Raw genomic sequence first — 14,394 nt, forward strand, 5'->3', positions numbered from 1 at the left:
TTTGTGGTAAGCGGGCCTGTCACTGTTGTGGCCTCTCCCGTTGCGGAGCACAGACTCCGGACGCGCAGGCTCAGCGGCCATGGCTCACGGGCCCAACCGCTATGCGGCATGTGGGATCCTCCCGGACCGGGGCACGAACCCATGTCCCCTGCATCGGCGGGCGGACTCTCAACCACTGCGCCACCAGGGAAGCCCACAGTAGAACTATTGATTCTCTTTCTTCCTAAATCTGTTTTTCCTACTCTTCCTCATGGTGGTAAAATAAATCTGCTTAGCTGCTCTAGTGAAAAAAACTAGGAGTCAAGGCATCTGTGTCTAAGGTATGGATGAGTTTAATACCTTTAGCTACATTTCAGAAGCTAAATGTCCCCAGAGTAATTGCACAGAAAAGACATCATTAGAAAGCCCTTCTTGGGCTTCCCTGGTGGCGCAATGGTTAGGAATCCGCCTGCCAATGCAGGGGATACGGTTCGAGCCCTGGTCCAGGAAGATTCCACATGCCGCCGAGTAACTAATCCTGTGCACCACAGCTACTCAGCCTGCACTCTAGAGCCCGCAAGCCACAACTACTAAGCCCACGTGCCATGACTACTGAAACCCATGCCCCTAGAGCCCGTGCTGCACAACAAGAGAAGCCACTGCAACGAGAAGCCCGTGAACCGCAACGAAGAATAGCCCCCGCTCACTGCAACTAGAGAAAGCCCGCGTGCAGCAACGAAGATCCAACGCAGCCAAAAATAAATAAATAAAATAAATAAATTTTAGAAAAAAGGAAAGAAAGCCCTTCTTTACATTCGTATTAAAGAGGAATTTTCTCATCTTTTCTTGCATCTGCATAGTTTCGTTTTATCTTAGAGTTAATCTTTGATCAAATCGAAGTTGGAGTTGTCCTTATGTTTGCTGTAAGAAATGAACCTAATTTTATTGCAGTGTTGTTTGTAATTGCAAAATATTGGAAAATTACATGTAATGTTCGAATGTAGGAGACTGATTGAACAAACTGTGGTGCACTCACACATAACAGACAGGCACCTGGGTATCAGCCTTGATTTCTTTCCTCCCCATCTCCCCTTGTTCTCACATTTATCAAGTGCTGTTGCTTCTCCCTACAACCCCATCTCACCATCCCCTTTCTACTACTCTTGCCCAAGTCACCATCATTTCTTGCCTAGTCTCCCTAGTACCATTCTTGACCCCTTTAAATAATTTTCTACACAGCTGCTAATGTGTTTTTTTAAACCTAAGTCAGAGCATGTCACAAACCTATTTTTAAAAAACTCCAATGGCTTCCTATAAAACTTAATATGAAAATCTAAACTTGACCTTGGCCTGCTTATCTGGCCAGCTTTTCCGCTTTGTCGCTACTTCTCTGCCCCTTGCTCACAAGCTCTGCCACAGCTCTTTTCTGCCTCAGAGCCTTTGCTGCTCCAGCCTTTGCCCGCAAGACTCTTCTCCATGGCTCGCTCTTTCTACTGGTCGAGTCTTAGTTCAAAGTCCTCTTTAAAGTGGTGTTCTCTGGCCTCACAGCTCCATGTTTTATCTCCCATCCTTCCCCTAGTCACTCTATACATTTCCTTGTTTTCATTTCTGCATAATGTTTATCAGTATGAGAAGAATTCCCTCTCTTCCTTCCTTCCCTCCCTCCCTTCCTTCCTTCCCTCCCTCCCTTCCTTCCTTCCTCCCTCCCTCCCTCCCTCTCACTCTCCATTCCTCCTTTCTTTGTCCTCCTTCATTTATTTATGTTTCTTACCCTCCAGATTGTAGGCTTCATCAGAGAAGGAATTTTATCCTTTTTGTTAACTTCCATATCCCCAGTGTCTGGAACTGTCCTACAGTACTGGCACATCATATAAATACTCTGTGACTATGAATATAACCGGTATCTATTTAAACTATGTATCTATAGATCTATGATACTGAATGAGATGATCAAGTTACTTTTCATAATAACACAATCATTAAACACTGTGTTAACAGTGCTCAAATATATATTATTTGAAAAGGAACAGATATTTTCCCCAAAGAATGGGGAAGGAAAAGAATAATAACACATGCTTCATGTTGCTGTTTTGCACACTTTTGTTTTTCTTTTTAGGCAGATTGGAGTAACAGAGTGGTGGGTGGGTAAAGTCCTAGAAAGCAACAGGAGTAGCAAGAAAGAGATGGAGTTATAGACTAAATAAATGAAGAAAAAATAACGGGATGGGTGTAGTTTAGCAAAAATTAAATCAGTACAAATCACATGCCAGTACTCAACTTGATTTTCTGGACTAATGGAAGGGAAAAGAAGTATGAATGAAACTGAAGCAAGAGGGTAATTTAGAAAAATTATATTTGATTTTAGAATTCAGCCAGAGGAACATGAACCACAGACGTTCATCACCCTTCCCAGGACCAAGTTCATTTTCAGCAGTCCAGGTGGGATGACCAGAAATGAAGTGAGTAGAACAAGGCTACCCTGGTATTGCCCTGCTCAGTCTCTACAGCCTTCTTTAAACATTCTGCTGTGTATTTTAAATTAAAAGAGCTTCCGTAAAAGTAAATTACGTACTGAAACTTTTCTCCAGAATAGATAAGTTCTCATTCATATGGGAACTATGTTCCCATAGTTTTGCCTTCCTATCTATTTCCTATCTTCCAAACCTAAACATGCCTTATCCATCCGTATAGACTCAGCCCAAGTTCCAGCTTCTGTGAAGATCTGCCCAAAGTTTGAATCCAAATGAATTTTTCTTACTGAAACATCTGTGACACACATGTTTTATTGCTTAGTTATTATTCCATGAACATGTGTCTTGCCTCCTTAATTGGGCTATAAGCTCCTAGATGTTATGGGATATGTATATCATTTATTTTTTTGGAGCCTAAAGCACTCCCAGCCCACTTCTGGGCTAATGGAAGGTGTTAAAGTGAATAAAAACAGTTTATTTGGGCCCTATGAACATTGTTTGCTCAAAGTAGAACCTACCTGAACGCTCTGGGATGAATCTGTTATTTTTTCCATATAAATCATTAATGACATTTTGCTTTTTATTTCTGACATTAATTTAAAAGGCACTGGGAAAATTATTTTTGATTTGCACATGAAATAATGTACCGCTTTTCTGAATAAAAGCACGAGTCATTTTTGTTATGAACAATTTAGGATATATATTCTATTTCTAGATAAAAGTGTTCAAAATAGGATTTTAGTGATACATAAGTGATACATATTTAAAAACAAAAATAAAATATCTTCTTGAAATTTGCCTTTGTAGTAAATTCAGTCATTCAAATTGTTTTCTCTCAAGACCCAAAAATTTTAGAGCATTGCCAGCTTTGAGTTTATCCTGAAAAAGAAAAGATTTTATTTTAAAGCATTATTTAATGGTTGTTTTAAAGTACTTAGTAAGTGTCTTCATCAGGTTTTTAAAAACTCAATTCCCCAGTGTGAGAGAAAAATATTAGCAGGTTAAACAATGAATCTCTTGACCCATGTTTCACCTCACTGTTTTTCAAATTATATTCATATATTTGTTTTGAACAGTCTTTTAAAAGCAAAAATATAAATGGTGTGTGGTATATTTGTGCTTTTATTATTTTCCCTACTTCTCAAATATGTTGACAATCATGGACAAAAAATGGATTTTTTTGAATTTTGAAACATGTAAATATGTATTTATGTTATAAGTAACGTATAAAATGTATATTTGTTTTATGCTTATTTTTATAATAACAGTTTCTAGTGAAAGATTTCTGTGAATGCTTTTTATACAACATAATAGAATGATAAGTTTAAATATATTAGAAACAGAATTACGATATGACCCAACAATTCTACTCCTAGTTATACAGCCGAAAGAATTAAAAACAGGGACTCAGATACTTGTGTGTGAATGTTCACAGCAGCCAAAAGATGGAAACAACCTAAGCATACATCAACAGATGAATAGATTTTTAAATGTGGTATATACATAAATGGAATATTCAGGCCCCAAAAGGAATGAAGTTCTTTTTTTTCTTCCAGTTTTATTGAGATATAATTGATATAGAACACTGTATAAGTTTAAGGTGTACAACATAATGATTTGACTTATGTACATCATGAAATGATCACAATAAGTTTAGTGAACATCCATCATCTCGTATAGATACATTAAAGAAACAGAAAAAAATATTTTTTTCCTTGGGATGAGAACTCTTAGGATTTAATTTAGTTTCTTAATAACTTTCATATATAACATATAGCAGCATTAATTATATTTGTCATGTTGTACATTACAACCTTAGTACTTATTTATCTTGTAACTGCAAGTTTGTACCTTTTAACTAACTGCCTTCAGTTCCCCCTTTGTCCTCTATTTGAAATCTAAGTTTGAAACTTGGTTGTGGGAGGAGGGGAGGAGAATTACAACAGGGAAAACCCTCTTAGGAAAATGACTTTCTTTTTACAGGACCCTCCAGTGAGTTTTAGGTCTGTAAGATAAGACAGTTGGAAAGAGTGCCCAGAAGTCATCTAGCCACCTACCACCTTCTCGGTATATGTGTTGTCCTTTCACATGGCCCTGAATAAAAAGTAAGCTCTTTTGGAGCAAGAAACGTGATACAGATGAAGAGTCTCAGAAAATCGTACAAGTATGTACATTTATAAATTTCACATGAGAAAAAGACTGCCAAGTTTTTTTTCACTCTCTCCCCAGCTATAGATTAGATCATCTCCACAGAAAGAACTCCTGTGTTTTGAGGGGTAATTTTGTGATACCCTAATTGATATATATCCCGCTTGCAAAAGGCAGGTATGTAATTGAGGGTGGAAGGAAACATGTATGGTGTCGTGTAATATCCGTACCATTAATGTGTATCTATATATCATGACCACTTCAGGGTTCTCACACAGCCTTGCAGAGTGGGTAATTTGAGGCAGGGACCTCTTATTCAGGGTTCTTTCCAGATTCACACTTGGGCCATCCTCCTCTAAAGGAAGATTCAGAAATGACTGTTGCTGCTGTGAGAAACTATTTGCTTTTTAAAATAGGTTGGGTGGGGCTTCCCTGGTGGTGCAGTGGTTAAGAATCCGCCTGCCAATGCAGGGGACACGGGTTTGAGCCCTGGTCCGGGAAGATCCCACATGCTGCAGAGCAACTAAGACTGTGTGCCACAACTACTGAGCCCACGTGCCACAACAACTGAAGCCCATGTGCCTAGAGCCCGTGCTCTGCAACAAGAGAAGCCACTGCAATGAGAAACCTGCGCACCACAACAAAGAGTAGCCCCTGCTCACCACAACTAGAGAAAGCCCGCATGTAGCAACCAAGACCCAAGGCAGCCAAAAATAAATAAATAAATTTATTTAAAAAAAATAGGTTGGGGGGCTTCCCTGGTGTCGCAGTGGCTGGGAATCTGCCTGGCAGTGCAGGAGATGTGGATTCGAGCCCTGGTCCGGGGGGATCCCACATGCCGCGGAGCAACTAAGCCCATGCACCACAACTACTGAGCCTGTGCTCTAGAGCCCACGAGCCACAACTACTGAGCTCGTGCGCCACAACTACTGAGCCTGTGCCCTGGAGCCCGTGAGCCACAACAAGAGAAGCCACTGCAATGAGAAGCCCGCACACTGCAACGAAGAGTATCCCCCACTCGCTGCCACTAGAGAAAGCCAGCACGCAGCAACGAAGACCCAATGCAGCCAAATAAAAATAAATAAATAAAGATAATAAAATAGGTTGGTACTGAGTATCCTTTGAAGGAGATACATTTTGGTGTGTTGGATGGAAACCTGATCCTGGAGTCTGGAGATTTGGGGTTGGGTCCATGTGCTGTAATCCAGCAGTTATATCCCTTTTGGCAAATCACTCAACCCCCAAGTCTTGTTTTTCTCCTCTGCATCTACATGGTGGAATGCATTTGCCTATCTCCCAGGCTGGTTGTGCTCATCAACTGGATTTATTTATTTCATTTAAAACTTTTTAGTGAAATTTTACCTTCATGTGGCTCAAAATTCAAAAGGTATAAAAATGTACATTTCCTTTCACTAGTGCTACCCAACCACTATTTTTTCTTTCCAGAGTTATCAGTTTCTTGTCCTTCTTCCAGAAATATTTTATGCATTTATATGTAGGTTTATAATTTTTTTTCACAAATGGATAGTATACCATACACAAATGGAAGTATACTATATGCAGTTTTTGCACCTTGCTTAACTTAATATATCTTAGAAATCGATTCTTAATATTTTTTTATGGCTGTATAGAATCCATTGTATGGATATGTTATTATTTATTTATTCCCCTGTAGATTGTTTTTAGTTTTATTACAAACAGTGTTATAATGAGTAACCTTATACAGAATGTCATGAATTTGTGACAATATAAAATTTTTATTCGAGATTTTCTGAAAACTTGAAAGTGATAAGCACATAAAATTAAATAACAAAAGGCATGTAATAATAATTATTATTATTCCATTAAAATCTTAATCAGGATTCTTGGGGTAATCTGGTTTCAGTTTAATTTTGGTTAATGTTATAGAAAGTTTTTCATTTCTCAACCTTTGATATAAAACCTTTGATATAAAAAGTTAAAAAACTTAGTATTGCTTACTACTTTAATAAGTATATATTTAACAATTCAAGACTTTTAGTGCCTTAAGGTGGGTAAGTGCCAAAGGAGAAACTTCCTGTTTAAAGCAGTCTGAGGTCTCCCAGTCAATAACTTGCAACTAGTATATGTCAAAATGGACCCTTGGGACTCCCCTGGCGGTCTAGTGGTAAAGAATCCGCCTTACAATGCAGGGGACGCAGGTTCGATCCCTGGTCAAGCAACTAAGATCCCACATGCCATGGGGCAATTAAACCCACGCACCGCAACTACTGAGCTCACGCGCCTCAACTAGGGAGCCTGCGTGCCACAAACTACAGAGCCCACGTTCTGTGGAACCTTTGTGCCACAACTGCAAAGCCCACACGCCCTGGAGCCTGTGCGCCACAACTAGAGAAAAGCCCTGTACACACAAGGAAGAGCTCGTGTACCGCAACGAACGATCCCATATGCCTCAGTCAAGATCCTTAGTGCCACAACTAAGATCCTACGCAGCCTAAAATAAAAAATAAATCTAAAAAAAAGAAAAAGGACCCTTGTTGGCATCTGTTCATGTACTTCAAGCCTACTGAGAAGATGTGATGAGCTAATATATCCTTAAAAATTAAAGCAGAGAATTAGAGTTGAAGAGAAATTTTGGATTCTAGTTTAGAAGAAAGCCAAGACTTATACAAAAGGACTATGACTAAAACTTTTGTAAGATTTGTTAAGAATTTATATATCCCCATGTTTTCATTTTTGGCCATCCCTGTCCCCTGGTAGTAATTGGCAGTGAAGTCTTAGGAAAAACTTGTTTTGTTGGGGGTGGGTGTGGGATGGGAAGGGGATGGCAAAAGAGGGGAAATCTGGGGACACTGCATCTCATTTTAACCTCATTTTCGTTCAGGAGCCTGAGGGGCAGAATGGCAGTGGCAGCATTAAGGCACATTTAGCCACTCTAAAAGTCAAATGCTAAAAGAAAAAAAAAAAATCCAGTTACTTGAGGGTTCTGGATCCTTGAGTTCTGTTAATCAAGACTTTAGTCTCAATATCCAAATAACTAGAATCATTACAACTTTTGAGATTGGTAGATTTGTACCAGAAACATTAAAGGAAAAATTTAGACATTTCTCTCATTCATCTAACATGCAAATCTAAATATATTATTATAATGTGCTTCTTTACCATTTTCTTTCTTGGCTTTATGAATTTAGTTGTACTAGATTGACTTTCAGCATTTTAACTTTCCTTTGCCCTTTAATAGGTCAGCTATTTCTGGAGATCAAGTAACAGTTCTAGGAATATTAAGTGTAACGATTTCTCTGTTCTTTGTGAAATCAAACACAATTAGAGCAGGAAAATTCAGGAAGAAGATCATGAAGTAAAAGGCACATACCTTTGTTTCTGCATCAAATTCTTCCATGGATTCTATCAGTTTCCCAGGTTCCAGCTCACCTAGTGGAAAGGGGTAATCGGTTCCCAAAATGACTTTATCCTGAAAAAGGAAAAAACACTTTTATCTCTAATTTTGCAGAACGTCAAAGAACCTCTTGTAAACTTAATTATATTTACATATTACAAGCACTCCTATGGTAAAATAACAAATTTCTTCCTGATTAACAGAAACAAACTGATCTAAAATTTTTAAGATTTAATGGCTTCAAAGCTTATTCTGACATTTTCTCCAGCAGGTGCCGCTATTAGGTCTCTTAAAGCTGCAAATCAACCCCCATCTTCCCTTGTTTTTTTTAAGTAACTGAAATGCAGAATACTCAAATATAAGAAGCAGGCGTTTATTTAATAAAACATGCTGATGTCTTCAGATGAAATTAAGGATTCTATATTTCTTAAAATGAGGCATTGCAGTTGACCCGCACAATTTTTGAAAATATACTGGAGTTTAAAAGGAAAACATAAAAAACAAACAACTGGATGAAAAGAAAAGAAACAAACAAAAACCAACCAACCCCCCCAAACAATTACCATCTCTATAAACTAGATTGTTGTTTGCTTTTTAATGATGTAGCTTTGAATTTCTATTTGACACTTTGTACAGTAAAGCACACAGGCTTGTCTGTCTACAAATAAGTAAAGCACTATGTCAAGCAATGTGCTAAAATCTAGATTGCTAGATTGGTCAACAAAACAGAAATGGGGATAGAGAAAGATCAAGATGGCAGAGTAGGAAGATCCTGAGCTCAGCTCCTGTCACACCTAAGTTACAGCTACTTACAGGCCAACTATCTCTGAGAATGACCCGATGGCTAGCAGAAAAGATTTTTTCCATAACTAAAGATATAAAGAAAGAACCACAACTTGACAGGTAGCAGGGTGGAGACGTGGACTGTCAAGACCCACGTTCCTGGCATGGTGACCCATAAGCAGGAGGAAAATCACAACTGTGGAGGTCCTCCCTGAGGATCAAGGGGTCCAAGTCCCACACTGAGTTCACCAGCCTGGTGGGCCTGCACTGGGAAGGCAAGCACCCAAAATACCTGGCTTTGAAAACCAGTGGGTGTTATGTTTAGGAGAGCTAGAGGCTGGAAACTGAGACTCCATCCTTAAAGGGCAGGTGCAAAAACTCGCTTGCTCCAAGTCCCAGTGCAGAAGCAGCCAAAAAAAAAAAACTTTGGGGCTTCCCTGGTGGCGCAGCGGTTGAGAGTCCGCCTATCGATGCAGGGGACGTGGGTTCGTGCCCCGGTCTGTGAAGATCCCACATGCCGCGGAGTGGCTAGGCCCGTGAGCCATGGCCGCTGAGCCTGCGCGTCCGGAGCCTGTGCTCCGCAATGGGAGAGGCCACAACAGTGAGAGGCCCACCTAACGCAAAAAAAAAAAACAAAAAACAACTTTGTGTGATGACAGATGGTTACTAGACTTATTGTGGTGATTCATTTGTAATGTATAGAAATATATCGAATCACTATGTTGTATACCTGAAATGAATCTAACATTGTAAATTAACTATAATTTTTTAAAAGTACAATGAATAAGAATATGATATATTTTTGTAATGGAATAGTATACAGTGATAAATGAACAAATTTTGGGGAAAAAAATAGAAATGTTCCCTCTCCTTAAGAAGCTCATAATCTAGTAAGAGAGACATTAAATCAATAATCAATAATAAATCCATCTATCAAAATAAGAACATATTTTCAACCAGAAATTTTACTTCTAGAAGGTATCCCACCCATATGCATGTAATGGAAATACATCAAGGAAGTTAATTGCAACACTATTGTAGCAGCAAAAGACTATCAAACTAAATTATAGCATATCCAAAAATAAAAAGGAATGAAGGATACTTGCATATGCTGTAATGAAATAATCACCAAGTTATATTATAAGGAGGAATGATCTCGTACAGCAGAAACTAAAACAACATTGTAAATCAACTGTACTCCAATAAAAAATTGATTAATAAGAAAAAAAGACATGATCTTGTAATTGAGAAAATACAGTGTAATAACTGTCATATGGAATTTACTAAAGTTAATTCAAATAGCATATGATATCACTTATATGTGGAATCTAAAACAATGGTACAAATGAACCTATTTACAAAACAGAAATTGAGTCACAGATGTAGAAAACAAACTTATGGTTATCAAGGGAGAAAGAGGGGGAAGGGATAAACTGGGAGATTGGGATTGACATATACATACTAGTATATATAAAATAATAAGAACCTACTGTGTAGTGCAGGGAACTCTATTCAATACTCTGTAATGGCCTATATGGGAATAGAATCTAAAAAGAATGGATATATGTATATGTATAACTGACTCACTTTGCTGTACAGCAGAAAGTAACACAACATTGTAAATCAACTATACTTCAATAAAAAAATTAATTAATTAAAAAAAGAGGAATGATCTTGAAGTTATATCGTGAAGGGGGGAAAACAAAGTCTAGGACAGTGTATTTGCTATGCTCATACTTCTGTTTCTACTAAGGGATCTATAGACACACAAATATATGTTTGTATGTATAAAGTCTATTTCACGAATGGTAGCCAAGAAACAAGTAACATTAGTTGTCTCCACCAATGAAGACTAGGATTCAGGGGTGTAGGAGATCCCCCCGCTTCTTTTTTTGAGATATAATTCGCATACCATAAAATTCACCCTTTAAAAGTGTACAGTTCAGTGGGTCTTCATATATTCATGAATTTGTGTAATCATTCCCACTATCTAATTCCAGAACATTTTTATCACCCCAAAGTAAACCCCGTACTCATTAGCAGGCACTCCTTGTTACCTCCTTCCAGCCCCTGGAAAACACTAATTTACCTTCTGTAAAGGAGGTCCATGGAATTGCCTCTTCTGACATTTCATATGAATGGAATCAAACGGTATGTTGCCTTCTTTTCTCTTAGTATATTGTTTTCAAGGTTTATCCATGTTGTAGCCTGAATCAGTACTTCATTCCTTTCTGGGCCAAATAATATTCCATTGTATAGATATACCACATTGTTGTTTATCCATTCATCAGATGATGGACATGTGAGTTGTTTCTACTTTTGGGGTGTTATGATATTGTTTCTCTGAACAATTGTGTACAGAGGAGTTTTTGTATGAACACGTTTTCACTTCTCCTGGGTATATACCTAGGAGTGGAGTTGCTGGATCATATGGTAAGTCCATGTTTAACATTTTGAGAAACTATTTTTCACAGTGGTTGCAGCATTCTACATTCCCAACAGCAATGTATGAGGGTCCCAATTTCTCGAAATCCTCACCAACACTTGTCATTATTCATCTTTTTGATGATGGCTATCATGGTGGGTGCAAAGTGGTATCTCACTGTGATTTTGATTTGCATTTCTGTAATGACTAATTACATTGAACATCTTTCCATGTGCTTATTGGCCATTTGTATGTCTTTGGAGAAATATCTATTTATATCCTTGGTGTCTATTCAGGCCCACGTGTTTCCTTTTTATTGTTGAGTTGTAAGAGTTCTGTATATTTTCTGAATACTAGAGACTTATCAGATGTATGATTTACAACTATTTTCTTCATTCTGTGGGCTGTCTTTTCACTGGTTGTATCTTTTGAAGCACAAATTTTTAAATTTTAATGAATTTAATCTATTTTCTTTAGTTGCTTGTGGTTTTGGCGTCATATGCAAGAAATTATTGCCTAAAAGGTCACAAAGATTTACAACTATGTTTTCTTCTAAGAGTTTGTAGTTTAAGCTTTTCCCTTTAGGTCTTTGGTCCATTTTGAGTTAACTTTTGTGTATTTTGAGTGTAAAGAAGAGATCCAACTTTATTATTATTATTTTTCTGTATGTGGATATTCAGTTATCCCACTATAATACATTGAAGAGACTATTCTTTCTTCATTGAATTGTATTGGTACCTTTGTTCAAAATAAGTTATCTTTATGTCTGTCGTTAAGCCACTACCACACAGTTTTGATTACTGTATGTATCTGTGTAGAACATTTTGAAATTGGGACTGTGAGTCCTCCAATTTTGTTCTTCTTTTTCAAAATCATTTTGGCCATTCTGGGTCCCTTGCATTTCCATATGAATTTTAGGATCAGCTTGTCAATTCCTGCAAAAATAAAAAAGCAAACAAGAAAACCCTGGATTTTTGATAGGGATTGCATTGAATCTATAGATCAGTGTGAGAAGTATTGCCATTTAACAATATTAAATTTTCCAACCAATGAACATGGGATGTCTTTTATTTATTTAGGTCTTCTTTAATTTTCTTCAACAATGTTTTGTAATTTAGTGTCCAAATCTTACACTTCTTTAGTTGAATTTACTCCCAAGTATTTTATTCTTCTTGATGCCATCGTAAATGGAATTGTCTCCCCAATTTCATTTATGGATTATTCAATGCTAGTGTATAGAAATACAGGTAATTTTCATATATTTATCTTCTATGTGTTGTATATATTTTGTATATTTATCCTACAACCTTACTGAATCTGTTTATTAGCCCTGATGGTTTATTTGTGGGTTCTCTAGGATTTTGTGTATACAGGGTCATGTCATCTGCAAATAATTTTGCTTCTTCCTTTCCAATTTTTATACCTTTTATTTATTTTTCTTGCTTACTTTCCCTGGCTACAATCTCCAGTACAATGCTGAATATAAGTGGTAAGAGCAGAACCTTTCAATCTTTTACCATTAGGCACGATATTAGTTGTGGGTTTTTCATAGATGTTCTTTTTCAGGTTGAGGAAGTTCCTTTGTACTCCTTTTTGAGTGTTTTCATCATGAAAGACTATCAGTTTGTCGAGTGCTTTTCCTGCATTTATTGAGATGATCATGTAGTTTTTGTCCTTTATTAATATGGTGTATTAACTGATTTTTGTGTGTTGAAACAATCTTGCATCTGTGGGATAAATCTCAATTGATCATGGTGTATAATTCTTATTACGTGTTGCTAGATTCAGTTTAATAAATATTGTTGAGGAAATTCACATCTGTATTCATAAGGGATATTGGTCTGTAGTTTTCTTGTGATTTCTTTTTCTGGTTTTGGAGTATGCTGGCCTCATAGAATAAACTAAGAAGTGTTGCTTTCTTTTGTACTTTTTTGAAGAGTTTGTGAAGGATTGGTTGTAATTCTTTTTTAAAAATTTGATACAATTCAGCAGTAAAGCCATCTAGTCCTGGGCTTTTCTTTGTGGACGTTTTAAAATCACTGATTCAATCTCTTTACTTATTATAGGTTTATTCAGATTTTCTATTTCTTCTTGAGTCAGTTTCTGTAGTCTTTCTAGGAATTTCTTCATTTCATTTAGGTTATCAAGTTTGTTAACACACAGTTGCTCATATTTTTTCTTATAATTCTTTTTATTTCTGTAAGGTCTCTAGTAATACCCTCCTCTTTCATTTCTAATTTTAACAATTGAATCTTATCTGTTTATTTCTTGGTCAGTCTAGCTAAAGGTTTGCTAATTTTGTTGATCTTCTCAAAGACCCAAGTTTTGATTTTATTGATTTTCTTATTGTTTTTCTATTCTCTATTTCTTTTATAACTGCTTTAGTATCTGCTATTTCCTTTCTTATGCTTGTTTTGGGTTTAGCTTACTCTTCTTTTTCTAGTTTCTTAAGGTGGACATACAGGCTATTGATTTGAGATCTTTCTTCTTTTTCAATATAGGTATTTTAGAGCTATAAATTTCCTACTAAGCCCTGCTTTAGCTGCATTTCATGAGTTTTGGAAAGTTTTGTTTTATATTATATTTGTATTAAATATTTTCTAATTTCCATTGTGATTTCTTCTCTGTCTAGTGTCATTTCATTTCAGTCTGAAGAACATCCTCTAGCATTTCTTGTATGGGAAGTCTACTAGCATTGAATTCTCTTGACTTATGTTTATTTGAGAATATCTTTATTTCTCCTCATTCTTGGAGGATAGTTTTGCTGGATATAGAGTTTTTTGTTTGTTTGTTTTTATAGATTTATTTATTTATTTTTGGCTACATTGGGTCTTCATTGCTGTGTGTGGGCTTTCCCTAGTTGCGGCGAGCGGGGGCTACTCTTTGTTGCATTGCACGGGCTTCTCACTGTGGTGGCTTCTCTTGTTGTGGAGCACGGGCTCTAGGCACATGGGCTTCAGTAGTTGTGGCTCGCGGGCTCTAGAGCACAGGCTCAGTAGTTGTGGTGCACGGGCTTAGTTGCTCTGTGGCATATGGGATATTTCTGGACCAGGGCTCGAACCTGTGTCCCCTGTATTGGCAGGCAGATTCTTAACCACTACACCACCAGGGAAGCCCTGGATATAGGGTTTTTGATGAACAGGTTTTTGTGTGTGCATGAGCTTTAAATATGTCTTCTAGGGCTTCCCTGGTGGCACAGTGGTTGAGAGTCC

General features: G+C 37.3%; 1 protein-coding gene and 1 long non-coding RNA gene across 5 annotated transcripts in view; one reads left to right on the forward strand and one right to left on the reverse strand.

The window, feature by feature from the left end:
* Positions 1-4,930, forward strand: part of LOC112412433 (uncharacterized) — a 25,674-nt gene extending 20,744 nt beyond the window's left edge. The window contains exons 2-3 of the long non-coding RNA XR_003005801.1: positions 2,345-2,438; positions 4,434-4,930. This is a non-coding gene — a long non-coding RNA (uncharacterized LOC112412433). The remainder of the gene's footprint in view (positions 1-2,344; positions 2,439-4,433) is intronic.
* Positions 2,363-14,394, reverse strand: part of ACMSD (aminocarboxymuconate semialdehyde decarboxylase) — a 63,665-nt gene continuing 51,633 nt past the window's right edge. The window contains exons 8-9 of one of the 4 annotated variants that reach the window (XM_024764130.1): positions 7,951-8,049; positions 2,363-3,329 (exon numbers count right to left, since the gene is read on the reverse strand). In XM_024764130.1, coding sequence (XP_024619898.1) covers positions 3,267-3,329; positions 7,951-8,049 — 162 coding nt within the window. In that variant the 3' untranslated portion in view covers positions 2,363-3,266. Of the gene's footprint in view, positions 3,330-7,836; positions 8,050-14,394 lie in introns of those variants that run through there. The other 3 variants (XM_024764129.1, XR_003005800.1, XM_024764128.1) reach the window with 3 other exon arrangements.

Source organism: Neophocaena asiaeorientalis, unplaced genomic scaffold, assembly GCF_003031525.2.
Source record: "Neophocaena asiaeorientalis asiaeorientalis breed wild unplaced genomic scaffold, Neophocaena_asiaeorientalis_V1.1 scaffold102, whole genome shotgun sequence".
NCBI lineage: Eukaryota > Metazoa > Chordata > Mammalia > Artiodactyla > Phocoenidae > Neophocaena > Neophocaena asiaeorientalis.